We start from the raw sequence: 23178 nt of genomic DNA on the forward strand, positions 1-23178 counted from the left end.
CAGTGCCGAACAAAGACTTGAGAGCAAAACGAAAATCCAAAGATGAATATGAAGAGGAAGGAAGTTACGTTGCGGGAGAAGATTTGGGGCTTCAATGGAGAGTAGAGATTTGAAGAAGAAGAAAAAAACGAGAACTGCGTTGGTGTGAGAGAGTATTTGAGTTTTTTAACCCAATGTTACATCGGTTTCAGTTACAATTGATGTAATATTCGTTTATTTAATTAAGAAGTTGCCATCGCATTGCTATTACATCATTTTTAACTAAACTTATGTAATATATTGTTGTTAAAAGGTAATTTTGCACTAGTGATATATATATATATATATATATATATATATATATATATATATATATATATATATATATATATCTCTTTTAATCTTCAAAGATTCCATATCTTTGATATATTTTTCAAATCTTATGATTTGTAATTGAAGTAACCAACTTTGTGGATAACTGATATTGTTGATAATCTTTGATTTGTCAATATTCCACTTATTATGTTGATAATTTTCCCAAATCTCTTTAATTTCCACTTATTTGAAAAATATATCCCCATCGTTTATCTTTTCCACTTTTATTGAATAAAACCTGAAATATTAAATAAAATCCAAAAATAAAATAACAATTCAACGTAAAAATAAATAAAATAAAAACATGATAATGTAGAATTTTGAACATTTTTTGGAAACTCTTTGAGAATGAGTGATTCATACTATACTTTTTTTTGTGAGTTAACTAAACAATTTGAGGGCTTTGATTTTGTTGTTTTCTTTGTTAATTTAGTTCTAGCTAACTTGTTACCTAGTATTTTGTTGGTCTTGTTTCTTGTGTAGGAAAAATGGCAATTTCATCTGACGCCTCAAATTCCAAGGATGATAAACCTATATTGACTCAAAAACCTTAAAAACCATCCTTAGTGGAACTTCTCAAAGAGATGGAAGTATCTAAGAAGGAAAGTGAAAGACACCTAAGGAGAACATTCAAAGATTAGAGATGGACAAGGTCGAGAGGGAGGCTAGAAGAAGGAGGTCTCATTCACCCTATATGAAGAAGAATAGAGACATAGTGGAAGGAGAAGAGATAGGCACATTCCAACAAGGAAGCCACCAACCAACTTGGAGATTCTCAAGTTCTATGGAGACGATGACCCATATGTGTACTTAGAATGGAAGGCCAAAGTGGACCAAATTCTTAATGTGTACCCACTAGAGGAGTTAAAGCAAGTAGATACCATTGTAGTATAATTTGAGGGATTTGCCATGATATGGTGGCATAAGGCTTGTATCGATAATTACCAAGGGTCATCCACAACTTCTTGGATGGATTTGAAACATTTTATGCGGGTTAAATTTGTTCCTTTCTACTATATGAGGGAGCCCTTTTTGAAGCTCTGAAGGCTTCAACAAAATTTCATGTGTGTGAATGACTACTCCAAACAAAATGGACTATTTTTTTCTTAAGGTTAGTTTGGTGACGAATCCAATGAAGCCAAAGTAGCTAGATTTGTTAATGGGCTTATAATATTTTAGTAACCAATATTTTTTTATTTTGTAAATTGATATCTAAATTGGTCACTATAGTGACTAACAACTTTTGATTACTAAAATTGGTTACTAATGAAGTATTGTTTTGTAGTGAAAAGCTTACAACCAAATTAAAAAAATTCATTCCTTCATTCACTTAGAACAAGGGTTTAGCAACCAATATAATAAAAGCTACCACGTCCCAAAATGAAAAACCCTAAACCCATCACTTCAAATTTTTTTTATAATTTTATATTCAAAAATTAAAAAATGTAATAAATTTAAATTATTTAATCTAATCAAAATATTTAAAAAACTAAATAATTTAAAATAGAAATTATCCAAATTCATCCGAACAAAAGGTAAAAAATTTATTTCTTTATTTTGAGTTTTATAGAATGAAATGGTATATATATTTTTTAATCTTTTATTTTCAATAATTTTCTATTTATTTAACGTGAATATTTGAGTTTCTTTCTCCAATTTAGAGAACTTGAAATATAACTCAATAAATGAGGACTCTGGAAATTTTGACTTCTAAAAAAGATTTTAAAAACAAAAATTGAATAAAGTATTATTTTGTATTTGAATAATGTATTTCTATTACAAATAATACAAAAAAAAAAATTATACAAATAACTAGAAAAACCACAAATCTTCTTCACATGATGTCTAAGTAAGCATTTAACTTAGCATGTAAAAGTCAAACCAAATTATACCTATTATACAAAAGTGGTCAATTGTTTTCAATTATATTAAATTCGAAATTGGCAATACCTATAGTATGATAAAAAAAATCAATGATGAACTAGCTCGTAACTAATATTATTTTACATGCCAATGTTTAGTGACACAATTAAATATTAAATTTTATTTTTCAACTAAAAACAATAAACATTTAGCAACCATTAAATTTTTGGATCTTAATATAACATTTAACCATAAATCCTAACCCTTAAATTCTAAACTCTAAACACAGACATCTAATGCAATTTTAAAAATATTGAATTTAGTGACCAAAACAAATCGGTTGTTAAATGATGTGTTCAATATATAGCGACCGCCACATATCGGTCACAGATTGATACGTTAAAAACACTACATTTAGCGACCAAATAATTTTGAGTCGCTAATTACCATGTAATAAATATCTAGTGACCACCAAGTTTTCGGTCGCTAACTATAAAATTATACATATTTAGCGACCACCATACTTTCGGTCACTGATTCATGCATTAAAAACATTTTAGTTAGCGACCAAATATTTTTCAGTCATTACTCATCATAGAAAACATATTTAGCGACCACCACGATTTCAGTCGCTAATGCAAAATTTTATTCGGTCACTAATGTGGTTGCTAAACGGTCTACATTCATTTGTATAAATATAACCACCGATTTAGCGAGTAAATTTTAGCAACTATATGTTAAGGTCAGTATTTCAGTCGCTGATTAAATTTATGTAAGTACAATAGTATTTTGTCGCTATTCACAAATTGCAACACAAATCATTCAGTGGCTAATTTGGTCGTAGATAGCAACCTATATTTTTCGGTCGCTAATTTTGACCGCTAAAACATTAATTTCTAGTAGTGTATAAAAATCAAATAAATAGGAATCACTAAGGGTGTGTTTGGATGAGGTAATTTAAGAGGATAATTCATTTATTTGGAGAATTTGAATTTCTTCTAAGTAAAATGACTTGTTTAGATGAAGGAATTATAAGGGAATTGAAATTGAGTAATTTTAAGAAGGTAATTCAAATCACTAAAGTAGTAGAATTTGAAATTCACTAAAAAAGGAAGTTGAAATTTCACAATTTGTTAAATTTCTCATTGTTCAAGATTAGATGTGTCAATTTGGCTCAGATAACCAAGACAAGTCAGGCCAGTCCGACGACATACATGGGTTGGGCCGACCTGACGATCAAAATAGACCCAACGACAAAGACGGGTCAGGCGAGTCGACAATCAAGACGGGTTAGGCAAGATTGACTACCAAAACGTGCTAGATGACCCAGACGGGCTAGGTGGGTTAGATGACCCAAACATGCCCAATGATCAGGAAGCATTGGGCCAGCTTGAAGACCCACACGGGTCGGATGGGCACAACAACTCAACCGGGTCGGGCAGGCACGACGACCCAAATGGGTCGAGCGAGCTCGACAACCAAGACGGCTTGGCGAGATCCACAACCAAGACAGGTCGGGTGGGCTGGGTCAATGACCTTAACGGGCCTAACGGACCCAATGACCCAAACGGGCGTCACCGGTCCAACGACCCAAACGGACCTGACCGACCTGATGATTCAAACATGCCTATTTGCCTGACTATCCTAATAGGCTTGACCGGCCCAATGATCTAAACGAACCTGACTGGCCTGATGACCATAACGAACTAGACGAGCTCAACAATGTAGACGGGCCGGGTCGAGTCGAAGACCTTAATTTGACCGAATTTAAATATTTTAAGTTGACAATTATATTTTTAAAATTTAATTTCAAAATTTATATATTAAAATAAGTACTATTAAAATGAAATGTTATCTCATAAGATAAATTCAATTATTTTATCTAAACAAGAAATTGAAATGTAAGGTATTTTAATTACTCTATCCAAACAAATTATTTAAAAAATGAAGGAAATTCAATTGCAAGAATTTCAAATTCTTAGTATTGTTGAAATGCTTCATCCAAACACAAGGTAAAGATTGAAGAATATCTCAATAAAATCAATTGTGAACAGATTTTGTTACTTCAATTATAAAAGTCAAGTACAAATTTCAAGCCCAGTTCAATTCGAGCAAACTCGCCCATATCCTATAAATACAAGGCTTGACAGAGTTAGAAAGACATACCTTTGGAGCATAGGAGACTAACTCTAAGAGGGATACGTTAGAGGCTTATTCTAGAGGCTGGGCACATTCATCTTTATGCTTTTCTAGAGTTCAGAATGTATAGGAGTAACTAAATCCCTAATTAATGAGGTTGGACGTAATGTATCTTAACTCTTTGTGATTTTTACTAATCAATATATTTATTTTCCATCATTCTTGTTTTAACTACATCTTTATTGTCTGCATATTTGGTAGTACTTGTTGATTGATAAATACTTTGGGAAACCTGATTATAATAGAACAACTAATAGATTTCACATGCAAGACGTAGATGTAAAACAATTAGTCATTTATAACATCAGAATTTTCAACTTAATGCGATTTTATAATAAAAATTTCTAAAACATTAGGGTTTTTATTATTAAAGTTTAGACTCGTTGTTGAGACATTAGGGCTTGTTACATATGGTGTGAATGTTAGAGAAGGAATTAAGAGTATATTATTTGGTATTTTTGCATTGAATTGGATCATGAAACCTAACAACGATGAAGTCTTTACCATATATTTCTTAAATCAATTTAATTGCTTTCTACAATTTTAGAATTTTTTTATAATCAATACTATTTTATTAGTGAATGAACATAATTTTTATGAACAACGGAAGTTTCTGTGGAAAACAATATCTGGACTTATTCACTTTATTGCTTGTACAATTTGGAACATTTTCTAATTTTGTAACATCATTCTATATGGAAATATTGATCAAGCAAATGGTTTGTGTAATGGTATAAGGTTGCAAGTCAATCGTTTGGGAAAAGTACTATATTTGCTACAGTAATTACAAGCAAAAATACTGGTGATAAGATATTTATTCCAAGAATGAACTTAGTCCCTTATGATTCAAGTTGCCTTTCAAGTTTTAGAGGAGATAATAGTCGATATCACCAGTGTAGGAAGGGCTTTTGGCCTCGGTCATTTTCGTCATTTTGCCTCGGTTTTAAACCCGAGACATATTGAGATGAGACCAAAAGGAGGAACCTTTGATCTCGGTTGCAAAGGACCGGAGCCATAGAGGGACTTTTTTGCTTCGAGTATATGAGAACCAAAGCCATCTTCATGCACCAACTGCGCCACCAGCCACCGCTCCACCAACCATTGCGCCACCAACCTGCAACAACGCACAGAACAACAGCGTCACCGGCACGCAGTCCACCATGGAGGGTCTCAATGCCATCGGCAGAGGTCGCGGCGGAGGCACCCGCGGCTGAGAAGGCTTCACCCTCGATCTGGTGAGCGGCGGCGGAGGCTTCGTCGGATGAGAGAGTGTCGTAGTGTTTGGAGAGTACGGAGGGGAACAAGCAGCGACGCATCCTTCTCTTCCTTCCTCGCCGCTTTCTCCTCCATGTCAAAAGTTCCAAGCCAAACCCTAGCTCCGTTCTTCTTCGGATCCCTTATCTCCGCCGTGAACTTCCCCCATGGCCTGCGCCTCACACCTCGGTAATGCTTCCATGCCGGTGGTGCGTGGACATGACGCGCCACCGTAGCAATTGCGTCCTCACTGTGGAAAACAATGTTCTAGAGGAAGAGAAAGAGCACCCACACGTGAACCAGAGGAGAAAAATTTGGGTTGGCAGCAACGGAGAGAGAGAGAGTTATAGAGGCGCGGAGAAGAAGAAGGGGTTTCACGAAATTGAAACCCTAAATAAACCCTATGGCTTCAGTTCCTTTAACAACCGAAGCCATATACCCCTTTTTGGCTTTGGGTCTTCTGGACCGAGGCATATAATTCTCTTTGGCACCGATTTTGGGCGAACCGAGGCCTATAGCTCTCTTTGGCTTCGGGTGTTAGCTGAACCGAGGCATAAAACTTGGCTGGAATTGCAAAAATGCCACCGCGCCATTATATGCTTCAATTCCTGGCCAACCGAAGCATATAAGGCGAGGTAAAAAGGAAATTCTGCACTAGTGTATGTAGATAATTTTGATATGTTTATGTTTTGCAATGACAATAAACAAGTGTCAAGCCCAATATTTGTTTAAAGTTGAACTTTATCTTTCACGTTTAGTATTTACATAAACAATTTTACGTGGCAATATCAAGAGTCAAATAAAAGAAATGATTAAAAATAATAACCATTGAAGAAGATGGCCAATTAAGCATTTCAATTTTAAATGTTGTCTAAAAATAATATTTAAAAATCTTTAAAACAAAGTCGTGCTAAACTTCATCATCAATAATAGATAACAAATTCTTACTTAATTCATTCAATTTCTTTTATGTACCTCATGTATGTTTTTACCTAATTTAGAAAAAATGCAATACAAATCATTGAAGATAGATATCTTTTATACATGATCAATAAATTATTGTAGACAACATCTTCAAATAGTTCGTTTTATTATTTATTATCTGTTATGATAAGATTGCTACTTCATTCCTATAAACACAATATAAATTTTATAATTATTAAATTAGGGTCAGAGTACTAATTAATGGACAACACAAGTTAGGAAGATAATAAATATAATTAAGTTGAAGAAGGTGAAAGTCAATCTACCGTACAAAGCCTAATAAGTATAAGCTAAGTACCTTAAAAATATATAAAAAATATAGAAGGAAGAAAAGAGAAAAGAAAAGGTGTTTTACATCTAAATCTTCTTCTTTACTTCCCATTCTCTCTCACCCCCCTAGGGATGTCAACGGGGCGGGTAGGGTACGGGTAGTAGCTCCCTCGTACCCTACCTGTTGGATAAATATCCGCCCCATACTCGTACCCATATCCGTCGAGTATCCGTTATGCGGGTACCCGCCTATTTTTTTTTCATATCTGCGGGTATCCATGGGTACCCGTGGGTATTTACAAAATTATTTAAAAAACAAATATTTAATCCTAAATTCAAATAAAATAAAATAAAATACATCATTGTCATAAATTTAAAATAAAGTTCAAATAAAATCAAGTTCATACAAGTCCAAATAATTATAAAAGTAAATATAAAATGATGTTCAACACAATGAAAATTCTTTAATTAGTATTTTTCCAATTGATTCCTAAAAAATAAACAAAATAAACAAATAATAAACCTCAATTGTCACGTGCCAAACATTCTTATTTTGATTCCATCATTTAACAACAAGCGTACCATAAACGTCATTGTCTATATAGAATTTGATGTATATGTCCAATTTCAAATAAATGAAGTACTTGGAAGAAGACAACGTATCAATAAATGAAGTTCGAAGAATGAAGACAGAAGACAAATGTGCAACTTAAGAAAATTAGGCTAGAATATTTTTTACTAATATTAATATATATATATATATATATATATATATATATATATATATATATATATATATATATACATATATACATATATATATATATATATATATATACATATATGTATATATACATGTACATATATGTATATACATATATGTACATGTATATATACATATATGTATATATATATTATATATAGATGTATATATATGTATATAGATGTATATATATGTATATATATACATATATATATATATATATATATATATATATATATATATATATGTATATACATATACATATGTATAGATCTACATACATATATATACATCTATATATATATATATATATATATATATATATATATGTATATATACATATGTATATAAATAATATGAGGATATTTTTGTGAATTAAAGTGTAGCGGGTACGGGTATCCACGGGTACGGATACTATGATACCCATATCCGCGCCGTTAACATGCGGGTATCAAAAATACCCGTACCCGTGGGTAGCAGGTATCCATTTTTAATATTCATTTCCTATTCGTTGCGGGTTTTATCCACAGATACCCGCGGGTACGGATTTTTTTGACATCCCTACCCCCCCCCCCCCACCCTTAACTACAATAGGTTAATTTTTTCATAATATTGTATAATTGATTTTTTTTCATTTATAAATCTTCTTATATTGTTTACTCTCGTATTCTCATTATAAATGCATGGAGAATATACATTAACTATTGTTAATAAATAATTCACCCCTCTTTTATGACTATTTCCTTTAACGGCTCTCCCTTATACCTTTTATATTCGTACTTAGCATTTTCATCTCTCACTTTTTTTTTTCATAACACAACAAATTGGACACTCATTTAACATTATCCTTCACCATTTTTCTCCAGCCTTAAATGTTGCTTCACTCTCACGTCACTGTAAAACAAGAAAAGAAAAAAAAGATCAACTTGGACATATAAACAATCTATATATACACATGCAAGTTTCAGTTTGTTTTTGCAACACTCATTACTTTCTAGAGCATATATTTAAGAACCTAGCAACCTCTTTTGTGTTAGCGTTCTCTCTATGGAAGCTAAAACTAAGCTATGGTTAGTTTTATCTTTTGTTTATTTGGCTTCAAAATGCATGCAACAAATGTCCATGGAGAATCAGAAGTGCCTTTCCCTTTTATCTTTGGAGATTCTCTATCTGATGCTGGAAATAACAACAATCAACAATCTCCCAACAACTACAAAGTCCAATTACATACCATATGGTATTGACTTCCCATCAGGTCCAACCGGAAGATTTACCAATGGAAAAACCACAATTGACCTAATCGGTATGTAACATTATTAACCATGCTTAAGAGTTTAATTAATTTAGTATATAAATTTTTTTTGTTATAAAGAGTTTTATCACATATTGAAATATTTTATCGTATGACATATATGATTAGTGAGTAATGTAACCTATTGAATCACCTAAATTACTTAACTAGGAAAATTTTAAAAAATTTACAAAAGTAGTTAAGTCCTGCAAGGGCTCACGACTTAGTACGAAGAAATCGTGGCCCCTACAAACGATTTTTGTTGGTCCACTCTCCGACCAATTGACTTAAAGGAAATTGTGTGTAGAGAGCACGATTTTTTCATGGTGAGTCATGAACCCGTGCATGACTTTTTTTTTTAAATTTGCCTAGTTCAGTAATTTCGACTTCAAATTTGCCTAGTTTTTAAACCCTCAAACTGATAAATAAAAATTTCCAAACACAGACATACTTTTGTATTTAGCTCACTAATTAGTGCTTAACTGTTAATGCAGCTCAACATCTAGGATTTGAGGGTTTCATCCCACCATATGTAAACATTAATGGCTCAGACATACTTAAGGGTGTGAACTATGCATCAAGAGAAGTTGGATTTCCCAAAACCGATATAGAAATTGTATTATTGCATTAACAAAAATGCTTCGAATATTAGTCTTTTGAAAATAGTTTTATTTATTTGGAACAAAATATCTTATATTAAAGTTGGTGAGAATATATATATATATATATGTATGTATATATATATATATATATATATATATATATATATATATATATATATATATATATATATATATATATATATTTTGAGTATATATAAGAAAGTTGAATATCAAATAAGGAAGAAACCCATAAATTTATTATCTTAAAGTTTTGGATTAGAGATAGTGTTAATTCTTTATGTGGGACAGATTCATGTCTCATTTAGTGTTGTATGTCATCATCGATAAGATTTATTGGTATTATCATAGTGGAAAGTTTCTCTTGATAACTAACTCACACAAATTTATAAACTCATAATCTTAAGATTGTGAGTTGAAATTGATTTCAATACTTTATATGTAAGTTGCTTTCATCTCTCATTCAACATATATGTCTTTCCCTTAATCCTTCACTATTAGAAAACCCATCGGAAGTAGTGTAAATAAGCAAAAGTAACCCTTGGCTGAATAGTTGATTTTGTATATGATCAAATTCTTATTGATATGCAGAGTAGGAGTCAGGCTTTTAAATTATAGTTGCTTGCCCACAATGTTATACATTACTCAGTTGGCCTCAACCTTGGAGATTTTGGCAAAGCTGAGCAACATCTTAACAAGTGTTTGTATTATATCAATATAGGTAGTGATTACATAAACAATTACTTCCTTTCAAGTTACATCTATACCCTTCAAGATTATTCCAACATTCTTGTTAATCAATTCTCTCAAAATATACAGGTATTTTACATTTTTTTTCTATGTTTTTTTTATCTCTTTTGTCTTACAAATTGGCACGTTTAGGCAATTGTCTTATTATTTGATGTTGTGAGTATAAAAAAGTATTGTGTTTGGGGCAAGAAAATTTGTGTTAGTTGGAATAGGTCGCATTGGTTACACTCCAAATGTCATCTCCAAGAATAGAAAAAATGGATCTTATTGTGATGAAGAGAGGAACAATGTTGCGTTCATGTTCAACGCAAAGCTCAAATCTCTCGTGGATCAATTCAATACCAACTTCTCTTCTAATTCCAAATTCATCTTCATTAACAGCACAGCCCTAGAAAGTTCCCTTGGTATAATAACTGATATTTAATTAAAGAAAAACTAAAAACATAGATATATTCAAAATTTGGTTTTCTTTCTATTGTAGGCAAATTTGCCTTCGTAATTACAAAAATGGACAAATTTTTAAAAAATTATGCATTTAGGCAAATCGTGTCGTCCTCATACGTTTTCATTCAAAGAAATCGTGCACCCCAACACGTTTTCCTTGGTACGGGAGAGTCAACAGATCAGATTAAGAAATCGTGTGGGTACCAAACGTTTTCATAACAAATTCGTTGGGGGTCAGACGTTTTCAAGCAGAAAACGTTAAGGGGCACACATTTTTTATTGGTAATTGATTACTGGATTATGTAATCGATTACCAATCGTGAGGTCACAAAAATGGTTCAGCAACACCAGCAGTGTTTATGGTAGCGTCACTATCTCATGTGATTACATTGTACACAACTACGATGATCCTAACAAGGATGACACTGCCATTATTGATCCAATTGCAATTGTTTATATAGTTGGTGCTATTGATAACATCTGTTAAAACTATTCCCCCTTCCCTTAGTACATGATTATACATCATAAACATCATAACCATCGGCCAAATTCATTGTGGTGTGCATGTGTGCTTGAATTAAATAATAAAAGTATTTACTATTTATTTCTTTAATTCATTTTATAATCATGAAACTAATATTTTTTTAGGGCACATTATTTTTTGTCTGAGTTTAAAAACTAATTACAATATTTAGTGAAAACATGTGACAAATAGTATTAAAAGCATGATATCATATGTAGGTTGACACTGAAGTGATCATGACTCCTTGATTCTTTTGATATGCTGGACATAAATATACTCGATCAATTTTTGAAAGTTGCTCAATACATGAAGTGTTCAACTGTGACAATAGAATATACAATCAAATAGATAGAGACAAAATCGAAAGATAGCATGCAAAAAGTAATAAAAAAACCACAAAAACGTTTGTAATCGATTACATGATTTGCTAATCGATTACTAATAAAAAAATGTGTGTCCCCTAACGTTTTTTGTTTGAAAACGTCTGGCCCCCTAACGATTTTGTTATGAAAATGTTTGGCACCCACACGATTTCTTAATCTGACCCGTTGACTCTCCCAAACCAAGGAAAACGTATTGGTAGTACACGATTTCTTTGGATGAAAACGTGTGGGGACAGCACGATTTGCCTAAATGCGTAATTTTTTAAAAATTTTCCCATTTTTGTAATAACGAAGGCAAATTTGCCTACAATTGAAAAAAAACCTCAAAATATGTTTACACATATTATCTTCTCATGATGTTTCATGTTTCACTGTTTCAAATGCTTCTTGTTGCTCCACGATGAAGAATGGTTTGTGTATTCCTAATAAAACACCATGCAAGAATAGAACCTCGTACCTATTCTGGGATCAATTCCATCCCACTGAGTCTGTAAATCGAATCATTGCGATGAATTCATACAATGGTTCTAATCCAGCTTTTACTTACTCTATGGATATCAAGCACCTTGTTCACTCCTGAATCATTCAGTTTTAATTTCGAAGAACAATATCATGTAATAATAATTTGAACTCAAATGAATAATAGTGTTGTTAAACACATCAAAATATATTGCTATTTTTCTTTGTTCCTGCCACCAGCAAAAAGTATTTACATCTTAACCTTATTCTTTTTTATCAAAATTACAACAACATTAAACTTATAGGTGAATAGTCCATTTAACATAATTAAGATAACATTATTAAATAATTAATTTTTTTACTTAACCTTTAAATCCTATACTTACTCGAATATCCTGTTATTGTTTTATTTCTACACGTCAATGTTTAAATACATTTGTACTAAAATATAATGTATAAAAGGTTAGAAGGAAGCCATAACTTATGATTGAAAATATTTTTAAACATAAATAATTTAATAAAGGGCTACATATTTTTCTATTCAGGAAAAATGGGTAAAGTTTTTATTTTGATTAAAAAGAATATTTACTTTTAAACATATAAAATAAACTGTAATATTTTTTATCATTTGATCGAATCCAATCTTATAAGGCCCAATTATTTTTTTCCTAATGTTTAAGGGCTGACCTTAAATCTATTGGGCCTAAAGGCTGGCTCATAGGGTGCCAAGGCCCTAAAGCAACCTAGCCCCTCTTATTTCTGCTTACTTGCCAAAAATCAGTACTCTCACACTCCCCTTTTCTCTCCACAAAACCTCTGCTAGGGTTTGGATCTCGGCCATCTTCAAGCTAGCTCAATCTCATTCTCTAAGTCACGTAAGTTGCTCCTTAGCTCATATTAGTTCGTCCCCAGTCACATTTTCGTAATTCTAGTTAGGGTTTTGGGGTAACCCCGTTCCTGTTTTGTTTCATCGTTAGTTTTTAGCTTCTTGGCCTGTCCTTAGAATTGTTGTGCTCACTGGTTGCGTATACGAGTCATTTGGCTAGCTCTTTCCAGGTAAGGGAAGTTAGGGTTCACTTGTGTATTACGTTTTTCTACTTGCTTTACTGCTATTTCACTATTGTATGGTTTGTGTGTTGCTGCGAGCTTATGAAATGCCTTATTGTGCTATTTGGATTATGTTTGTTGGGCTGTTGCACGAGAGAACAGTGGTGAGCACTGGTTTTCTAGCCCAAGCGAGCACGTCTCGCCCAAACGAGGCTAATAGAGGCTCGTCCTGGTTTTTTGCGCGAACTGTCGCTTAAGCGACGAGTCTCCGTTTTGAGCGAGGTGCAGTCTCGCTCAGGCGAGGAGGGCTCGCCTAAGTGAGAGATCGCAGGAAGCCACTGTTCCTCTTTTTGAGTTCTCGCCTAGGCGAAAGGAGCTCGCCTGAGTGAGAGAACCCTCTTGCCTAAGCAAGACCTTTCTGCTTGAGCGAGGAGTTGGGCGAAAGTGTGTACTGGTTCTGTTACTTCTCTATTCTTGGATGAATGTCACATGTTTGGTTGGATTATTATGTTAAATCATGTTTTGAGCAAAGTTGCATGTATGGAATGGTTCATGGAATTAACATGATGAGTTTGGTATGGTTTTGGTATGAAATATGAATGAAGGTTAGGTATAAATATTGGCATGAGATTGGTATGCATGACAAGTACATATTTGGATGGTGAGACATGATTTTGAAGTGGTTAGGCTGTAATTCCACGATAGTTTCGTGACGGTGCCTCATTTTGGTTATGGTGTAATTCCATGGGTCGCTAGGTGAGATCTCATGGTGGGGCCTCAGTTGGTCATGACGTAATTCCATGACCCCTGTTAGTGGGAGTTCATGGTGGTTCCTCATTTATATAATTTAGGAAGGATTCAAGGTAAGGATTGCATCCTGACACTCTAATGAGTCAGTTAGTCTCACATAGAGCGTACTGACTCAAGTGGTGAGAGTAGCAGTAGGCCTAAAACACTCTAAGGGCTAATCTTGTGGGTGGGGGATGTAACACTGGAACAATTAGCCCGGTAGAGCAGTAAAGGCCACTACAAGTGTAAGCATCTGTTGAATTCGACTAATTATATGTATTTAGATGATTCGTGTCTCGAGTCTTAGTGTATTGTGTGCAGGGCATAACATGATTGGTTGACATATGCATTTTGGATTATGAAGGTGTATATAACTGTATGCTAAATTGTTTTCTGCTCTAACTTACCCTTTTGTTTGTTGTATGTTCTGTTTGTGTGGTTTTCTCCTTTTGCGATGATCATCAATTTATTGATGTGAGCAGATGCGAGAAATCCTTGTGGTCAACAGGGGAATGGTGACTCCGCTGCATAGCCCGCCTAGGTTGGATTCGCTTATTTGGGCTTTTCTTTTAGGGCTATGGCCCATGTATTGTCTCGTCATCGGGCTTTATTTTGAAATACTATTAATCCCTTATTAGACTTTGTTAATGGCATCGTGGTGTGCCCTAGTTCACTCTGGTTTCTTTTGGGATAACTGTAAGGAGTAGTGGTTATACTCTATGACTAGTGTCTTATATTATTTTGTGTGACGTTGCATTTATTTAAGGTTAGTTTTTAAATGGCACGTTAAAAACCTACTATTAATCGAATTGGTTTAGTTTGAATTTAATAAAAAAATCATAGATCTAACCCACAACACATAAAACTTAAGTTATTTAATTAATATTAACTTTAATAGCTTTGTTCAGCTTTTATTTCTTTTAATTTTGATTTATAATTATTAACTAAAACAAAAGATAAAAAATTATATTGAATTTATATATATATATATATATATATATATATATATATTAATTAGTAACCAATTCTAGTGATCAAAAGTTGTTAGTCACTATTGTAACTAATTTAGAAACCAATTTAAAAATTTAAAAATTATTAGTTACTAAAATAGTTACTATTATAAATAAAAAATTATAATTGGCCACTAAATTTAGAAACTAAGTCATTTTGGTAGTAAAAATCTAGAGCTAATTTTTAGTAATCGATTTCCTTTGGTAGTCAAAACTATAGTAGTTAATTTTAAAGACTAATTTAGTGACCAAGTATAATTTTTTATTCGTGATAGTGATTATTATAGTAACCAATATTTTTACTTTGTAAATTGGCATATAAATTGGTCAATGACTAATAATTTTGTGACTAAAATTAGTTGCTAAAATGAAGCATTTTCATGTATATATATATATATATATATATATATATATATATATATATATATATAATTTATATTATTTATAGAATTGTCTAATGTTGTGAGGCTTGCTTTTATAAAATTACAATTTTGACAGTGAAAACACCAAGATACGCATTTGTATAATTAAAAGAATATAATATATATATATATATATATATATATATATATATATATATATATATATATATATATATATATATATATATATATATATATGTGCGCGCGCGTGTGTAATAAACGACATAACTAGATTTATATAAACAGTAGAAGAAGAAAAAGCATCAATGACCTAATACAAAATAGCATTGACACTCTAACTTCACATTGCATAAATATAATTAATAGAACAATCAATTTTATTTTCTTCGAAGTCAAAGGGATTGCATTTGTAATTTTAATAGTTTGTAATTCACATATAACAAGTATACACAGTTAAATCTTAAGTCTATTTATGTTAGGAAAGACAATAAATATGATTAAGTTTTCAACCATTTAAAACTTTCAGGGAAAAAGACATAGAAACAGATTCTGTAGTTGAAGAAGGTGAAAGTCATGTTTGTACAGGTTGATGGTTAGTCTTTAAGTACACAAGCAAGGGCATGATGCCTTTCAATCTACTGTACAAAGCATGAGATGTAGAAGCTAAGTACCCTAAAAAATAGAGAGGGAAGAAAAGAGAAAAAAAAAAAAAAAAAGGTGTTACATCTAAATCTTCTTCTTTACTTCCCAACCTCATAATATGAGTATCTATGCATTAGTTTTCAAATGAAGCAATTTCTCTCTTTATTCTTCCCACCTTTCCCCCTCCTAACTACAGTAGGTTAATTAACTTATTTTATTTTTTATAATAATATATAATTGAAAGGCCTCAGCATTATGAATTCTATGTATATATATATTTAATATAGTTTCTCTCATGGCCTCTTACCTTTCACCATATAATAACTCTTCATTTCTTCATTCAAGGAATGTTGAAAGGAGCACCTTCATGAACAGGAAAATGGGAAATTGCTTGAGCAGTGCTTGGTCTGTGTTGAGCACTTTGATCAAATGAGATGAAATTTGAATGGTAGTACTCAACAAAACCGTTGCTTTTGCTTCTGTTATTGATCACCTCATGCACATTTTGACCCTTATTCATGTGTTTCTCAGAAACTGATGAGTCTTTGATGAGGGAATTGCACTGTCTAGGCTGTGTTTGGTAGAAAACTTTAGACACAACTAATTCCCCTTCTTTTTCCTCTTCATCACTGCCAAGATGGTATTGGTGCATGACCCAGTTTGTTTTCTCCGGCTTTCTTTGTTTTCCATAGTTTGTGTAAAGTACGAGGATTTTCTTGTACCCTTTCAACTTGGCACTGTTGTAGACTGGTCTGGTTTTTCCTGTTTTGTGCCAACGTGTCTCGCTGCCATCTTCGTCTGAGTGCACCTTTCTTCTTTTCCTTGTTCCTGTCGTGTATGCCTTCGAAGGCCTGTGAAAGAAATGCCGAATCAGACCATCTTTGCTAACTCCTGCACAAATTTTTTTCCATTGAAGAAAGTAGATATGTCAATATCCAATTGCAAAACATATTATAAAATTAATGTATTTTTAAACATATTTTAGTGTAATGTATTTTGTTAGAAATATCATACATAGGATGAGATAATCTCATAAAATATAAATGAATGAACATAATTTCTTGCGTGTCAATTTTATAAAATTAAATCATAAATTATTAAATATTTTTTAATCCTTTAATTTTTAATGAAAATAGAATTAATTCATTTTTAAAATTTTGACCTAATTTAATTCTTTAATTTTAAAACTGTGTGGTTTAGTTTTTATAATTAAATTTTTCTAAATTTTTTAAAATATATTTTTCAATTAAGTGTGTCATCGTAAACAATTAAAATGTTATCATGAAATAAATTTGAATCACCAAATAAACTTTAAAAAATTATTAAAAGATCAAATTTAGATAATTTTAAAGTTGAGAGATTAATTAGATCAAACTTTCAAAAGAACTAGTTTCAATTTTTATTAAAAATTAAGGAACTAAAAACATAATTAACTCTATTTTAATTACGTTTAATTCCACCTCTCTACAATATTTCTTTTTCTTTTCTTTTCTGACATGCATGTTTTCTTTCGGAAAGCATCAAATGTAAACACTTTACATCTGTTCGAGACACAATGAAAAAATCAAATGTAAACACTTCACTGATAAAGATTTGATATTTGTTTTTCATGCGGAACTAAAAATTGGACCTGTCTTCAATGAGAGCATAATATCATCTGACAGAAGAACAGTACAACGTGCATAATTAAGATAAGGAAAAGGAAATAAGAAGGTAGAGCGTAATAGCTAGGTTAGTTGAAGGGTAATATCACCCTCAAAATTTTTATTTCCTTAAAGTTCATGCATAAAAGTATTATATATATTGTCACCCCAGAAAAAGAAAAAAAGACACATTGATCTATATGGTTCTACTTTCGCCACTGGTCCAGAGGATATATATAAGATAATATAAATAATTTACTTAAAATTAATAACGTAAATGGTCATCTGCCACAAAATTGTTGCTCCAACAAAACTGATATATATGTGTTGCAAAGTCAATATAAATTTCATAACAGTGAGGCTTTAATAATAATGTAACTTATTTGGCATAACTAAAGACAGATTTTTCTCATAATCTATTAATTATAAGTCTTCTCTTTGACATATATAGAGAGAAATTTATCCAAATAAAATGTAAACTTTTAAATATTAATTAGACTCATCAGAAATGAAGAAACATTTGAGAAATTGTAAAGAATCAAACAGGATCTGTATATTTATATATTTTATTTGACCTGGCAACTTCTCTGGGTGAGTATAGCAGATTCCATTCTCGCCTTCAAGAGTGGGAATGAACTCATCAATCAGAGGATGAAGCTTGTGAATATCAGATCGCACTTTTGCTTCCAAATGTTCAAGAATCTCTTGATCTGTAGGATCAAACTTCACACCAGCAGGAAGTCCTGGTAAATCATGAATTCCACCTCCCTGACAAATCAAAATTTGCCACAAAAGGAAAAAAAACTGATAAATGTATTAAGAGGTGATTTAAGTCTATCTTAACTCTACAAAACTGGCTTATACTCTCTTATATATTATGAAATTGTCTTATTTATAATCGATACGAAACTTTCAACAAAATGAACCAATGATATATACACATAATGAACATGTTTATTAACAAAAGTGTTGATAGTTTTTTAGAGTAGTAAAAAGAAGAAGAACCTGTTCTTGGCATTTGATATGATGACCACATGTAGGACAAGTTCTAATTAAGCTATCCTTTCGTCCCTCCTCTATGACGTTAGGGTCACTGCACTGAGTCATTTTCTTGTTTTTTTCTCTTCTTTTCCTCACTCATTCCATTTATGGACACCCTCTTTTTGTTCTTTGGTTTCGCTCTCTTCTGCTGCTATAAAACAAAAAGGAACACAAACTAAAGGAGAGAGAGAGAGAGAGCGAAACGTTTGAGTTAAGAGAGGGATTGAAAGTAGTAATAATTAAAAAAAGGTAGAAAAGGGAAACTTGTCTCTTCTAAAGCTTGCACCCTCATGCCACTACTTGTGAAGGAGTGGTGGGAAGGAATTAAATTCTCCCTCACTTTTGCATGAGTCGTGAATAATATTGCAGTGGTTTCCCCAACCTCTGTGCTTGCACTTAACGAGAAAGTGAGAAAGAGATGCTCAAAAATCTAAATAGAGAATGAGATTAACAATCAGAAAGAGGGTTGGTTGAACAGGAAACATATAAGAATAAAAAAATGGGATTGCTTTGATCTCAAGTTTGGTTCTGCTTTGTACATGGTGTGTGTGAAAACTTGTAGAAGAATAAATGTAGGTTTTTCCTCCCCTTTTGTTTTTGCAAGTGTTTTTGTCCCTTTTACTCTCACTAAAGCTAGCTCTTACCAGTTTCTTAAACAAATCAGGTTTATATTTTGAAAAGAAACAATTATAATATGGATAGAGAGTTGAGTGGGATTAGGGCAACCTAATGTATAAGCACAAAGAATTTAGGTCCAATGTCACCCTGGAGTGTAGATAAAGTTAAAAATATATATAAATACCAGAAGAAAAAAAATTAAATAAAAGTGAAACATTTTCAGCCAACCATAACTCCATTTCTTCACGTAGACTTCTCATGCATACTAAGAAACCCTTATCTCTCTCTTTCATGTTCTACGGTGACCTAGACAGTGTTATAGCTCTCAATGTCAACAATGGTTGTAGGGATACACATTATCTTTTGCCATATGGCCAAACAAAACGTGATCTTGTGTCAAGAGAGTATAATTATTATAATACTGGAAAATTGTCTCCAACATTTTTCAACATTTCTTCCACCAATAAGAACTTTACTTCTCAACTTCATTCTGCACATAGTGATTTGTACAGATGAACAAGACAGGTTTTTGCATAAATTAATGAGTTTCCCTAAGATTGGAAGTACTGTCCCTACGTTTGTTTATGTGCTGGCAGTTGTGGAGTTCCGATCGATCCATTTCATGCATTTCTATTTCTATATATAGGAGAAAACAATTATGACTCCTCATTTTTGGTCTCCTTGCCATGAAATTAATTAAGTGTTGATTTTATATTTAAAATAGTCTAATTAAAATTAAAATGTTTGTTCAAATAACTTCAACTAATATGAAACATGCTTATATATATATAAATAAGCTTGTTTTTTCTTAAATGTTGTCTATGCTATATATAAATCCGTACGACCAACCACTACAAACGTGCAGATTGTTTGTTTTGAAAAAAAAGTTTTCCACTGAATTGGTTGGAATGTAATTTTCGTTGCAATGATAAGTGTTTTGAATAGGGCAGATTTTGCCGTGCGAGTGCACATGATAAGCTGATATTCTAGTTCATCTTATTAGTAGCAATAATATTATGCCTTTCTAGTCATAAATTACACGAGAAAGGTGGAGAATTAGGTTGCTTTTTTCACATATTCTTTAATTTGAATAGAAATTCATTTTGCATATTTTATGCATTTCTTCTAGTAATTATTTAGAACTTCATATTTTAATTATATAATTTAGTACATTACCATGGATATTGAAAATTCAACTGTATATATGTAAATCAAATTAAATGCGGGTGACTTTAGTATTAGATAAACGTGTATGAAATGTATAGATACATGGAAGAGGAAATTTTATTTGGTAAATAGAGATGACTTTGAGGATCACTTATTAATTAAATAGGCTAAGGTTTTAAGTATTTAAAACAGTCTAGCCATTTTTTAATATGCCTAATTATTAAAAAATATAATCAATAATTTATATTTTATAATTATCAATTAAAGTGTATTCGAGAAGCTTATAAGCTAATTTCTAATTTGTTAATTTGACTAGTTTACAAAAATTCGGATTCACCAAATTAGGTTTGTTCGACAAATAAGTTTATTTTATTTTAATGAGTTGCATTATTTTGGAAGTTTGAGCTTTAACTTTAAGTTTTTTTTTTTTTTTTAAATCTTAAGTAACTTCGCTATCATATTTGAAGTATTATTTATTTTGAAGCTCAGATTTCCATTATAATTTTATTTTTAAAAGATACTTTAGAAGGTTAAAAGAGGAAAGTGAATAAAATTATTGTTTATTTTGATTCATAAATGATATGAGATTATTGAGTGTATCACAACAAGTTTCCTAGTCAATGTTTAAGGGGAAAAAGGGTTTAACATTTGAACCAATTTTTCATTTCTCAATTGAGGACTAAAGGAACGAGAGTTTTAATTTCCTTAGAGAACAGGGTTTGTTTCTTAATTTCATTTTTTTTTCCACAAATGCCCAATGTTCTAACTTCAAACCCATTAAAATAACGTTAATCAAGTTATTCACATTAATTGTGCATCTCTTTTAAGCAAGTGTATAAGTATTGTTGGTGACTTCTTTATGTATTTTGCATCCATATCCATTGTGGCTATTATGTAAAGGTGTCAAAGTGAACCAACTCAGCTCATACAAGTTGGCTCACTACGGATCAAGCTAAAAATGAGTCAACTCAACTCAACTCACTTTTTTTGTGAGCTAAAATTTTATTAACCCAGTTCAACCCACCATGGATTGGTGGGTTAGTGGGTTGACTCGATTAAGAATGTTTTATTATTTTGACTTAATTTATATATTTATTATTGTACAATCATAGTAGATTGACTCAATTCATTTTTTATAGAACTACTATCAAATTGTTAACATATTTCTGTAATCATTATTATAAAGATAGTAGTTGAAACTATTTAAACAAATAAATTAAACATTCAAAGTATTTAACATAGTCAACCTATATAATTAAAAGTAGTAAATAATTATAATAAAAGACTTGTGAAAAAATGGTAAAAAACTAATAAAGGGTTGGTTAACTTGCGGTGGTGGGTTACAAGTCAACCGACCATCAATCTAGGTCAAATCTACTTAACGTGCAGGTTATGTGAGTCAATTTAGTTTGAAATCCATTTTGACATCTTCAGTGTTAAGTTTGTTTGAGGACATTGCTCTACTATTATTGCCTTCGACAGAGGAGAATAAGGGAGATATCTATAAGAATAAGGCATGAGTAAAAGTAGAAAAAGAAAAAGAGAAGAGAAAAAGCATTGAGAGAAAGAGAAAAGAGGGAGAAAAGATGAAGAAAATTACAAAGGAGGAAAATCCCCTTGTTACACACATTTGATACCCTCATGAACCTACTATAAAAGACAAAGAGAGGCAATTTACAAGATTTCTAGACATGATAAAAAGGTTGTAGATCAATGTTCCATTCATTAAAGCCATGGAACAAATGCCAATATATGCAAACTTCGTGAAAGATTTGTTAACCAAGAAAATGAGGATTCATGAAGATAAAAGCGTTGAACTAGAGATTGGTTGTAGTGTTATAACTTATAAATCGTTGCCTCGAAAAAACTGTGATCTAAGTAGTTTCACATTGTCTGTGACCATAGGAAGCTTGATAATGGCAAAATACTTGTTAGATCTTGGAGTAAGCATCAATTTAATGTCATTGTCAATGCTAAAAAGATTTAGGGACGACATAGAGATATTGTCAACCAAAATGACCTTGTAATTGGTTGACAGAACAGTAAAGCATCCTTATAGTGGAAGATCTCTTGGTGAAAATTGATAAGTTCTAGTTTCCTATTGATTTGGTGATAATGAACATGGAGGAAGATTTTGAAGTTCCTTTAGTCCTTGGTAGACCCTTCATGAAAACTGTTAAAATCATCATTGATATGAACAATGAGAAGCTAAAAGTCAAAGTACAAGATGATGAGGTTAATTTTAATGTCTTTGAAGCTCCGAAGGACCCAACAAAAAAGAATGAGTATTTTAGAATGGACATGCTTGATAAGGTATATATGGATTCAAGAAGAAAATTCTCAATTGTAGATCCTCTTGGAAAGGCTATGATGAATATGGCACAAGGAAATGATGTTGAAGAAGAGGAGGAAATTAGAGATATGCTCTAGCGCTGTCACAACTCACCTTATGGAGGACAATTTAATAGTGGATGCATATGAATGTAAAAGTTATGATAGGTGCCAAAGGACTGGAAGTACATCAAAGAGGCACAAACTAGCCATGCAAGGCATAATTGAGGTAGAAATATTTGACTACTAGGGTATGATGCAAGGACTATCATTAAATTCCTCAAGAAAAACATGTTCTACAAATTTGGAACACCTAGAATGTTGATAAGTGATGGAGGCAGACATTTCTG

The 23178-nt window shown here is 31.9% G+C and overlaps 2 protein-coding genes and 1 pseudogene across 2 annotated transcripts; 1 reads left to right on the plus strand and 2 right to left on the minus strand.

Annotated features, from left to right (window-relative positions):
* Window positions 1–5343: 5343 nt before the first annotated feature.
* On the minus strand, window positions 5344–6105 carry LOC114170332 (ethylene-responsive transcription factor 13-like). The gene is made up of 3 exons (XM_028055811.1): window positions 6071–6105; window positions 5642–5920; window positions 5344–5530 (listed from the first exon to the last, which is right to left on the minus strand). Exons 1-3 carry the CDS (start codon window positions 6103–6105, stop codon window positions 5344–5346), a joined length of 501 nt encoding a protein of 166 aa, XP_027911612.1.
* A 2685-nt stretch (window positions 6106–8790) lies between these two features.
* On the plus strand, window positions 8791–12278 carry LOC114170333 (annotated as a pseudogene).
* Window positions 12279–15941: 3663 nt separating this feature from the next.
* Window positions 15942–19310, minus strand: LOC114168788 (NAC domain-containing protein 73-like). The gene is made up of 3 exons (XM_028053735.1): window positions 18677–19310; window positions 18247–18439; window positions 15942–16919 (listed from the first exon to the last, which is right to left on the minus strand). The coding sequence occupies exons 1-3, from the start codon at window positions 18776–18778 to the stop codon at window positions 16369–16371; spliced, it is 846 nt and encodes a 281-aa protein (XP_027909536.1). The 5' UTR covers window positions 18779–19310; the 3' UTR covers window positions 15942–16368.
* Between the last annotated feature and the right edge of the window lie 3868 nt (window positions 19311–23178).

The sequence above is a fragment of the Vigna unguiculata genome, chromosome 11 (assembly GCF_004118075.2).
Source record: "Vigna unguiculata cultivar IT97K-499-35 chromosome 11, ASM411807v1, whole genome shotgun sequence".
NCBI classification, from domain to species: Eukaryota; Viridiplantae; Streptophyta; class Magnoliopsida; order Fabales; family Fabaceae; genus Vigna; species Vigna unguiculata.

Excerpts from the sequence above, each read along its gene's own strand:
- LOC114170332 (XM_028055811.1), bottom strand. The coding sequence starts at position 6,105 with ATGGCTTCGGTTGTTAAAGGAACTGAAGCCATAGG. Across the intron at positions 5,921-6,070 it reads AAAGGAACTGAAGCCATAGG|TGAGGACGCAATTGCTACGG; the intron begins GTTTATTTAGGG and ends TGTTTTCCACAG. Across the intron at positions 5,531-5,641 it reads CGCCGCTCACCAGATCGAGG|GTTGGTGGCGCAATGGTTGG; the intron begins GTGAAGCCTTCT and ends GCGTTGTTGCAG.
- LOC114168788 (XM_028053735.1), bottom strand. The coding sequence starts at position 18,778 with ATGACTCAGTGCAGTGACCCTAACGTCATAGAGGAGGGACGAAAGGAT. Across the intron at positions 18,440-18,676 it reads ATATCAAATGCCAAGAACAG|GGAGGTGGAATTCATGATTT; the intron begins GTTCTTCTTCTT and ends TTGATTTGTCAG. Across the intron at positions 16,920-18,246 it reads TCACCCAGAGAAGTTGCCAG|GAGTTAGCAAAGATGGTCTG; the intron begins GTCAAATAAAAT and ends AAATTTGTGCAG.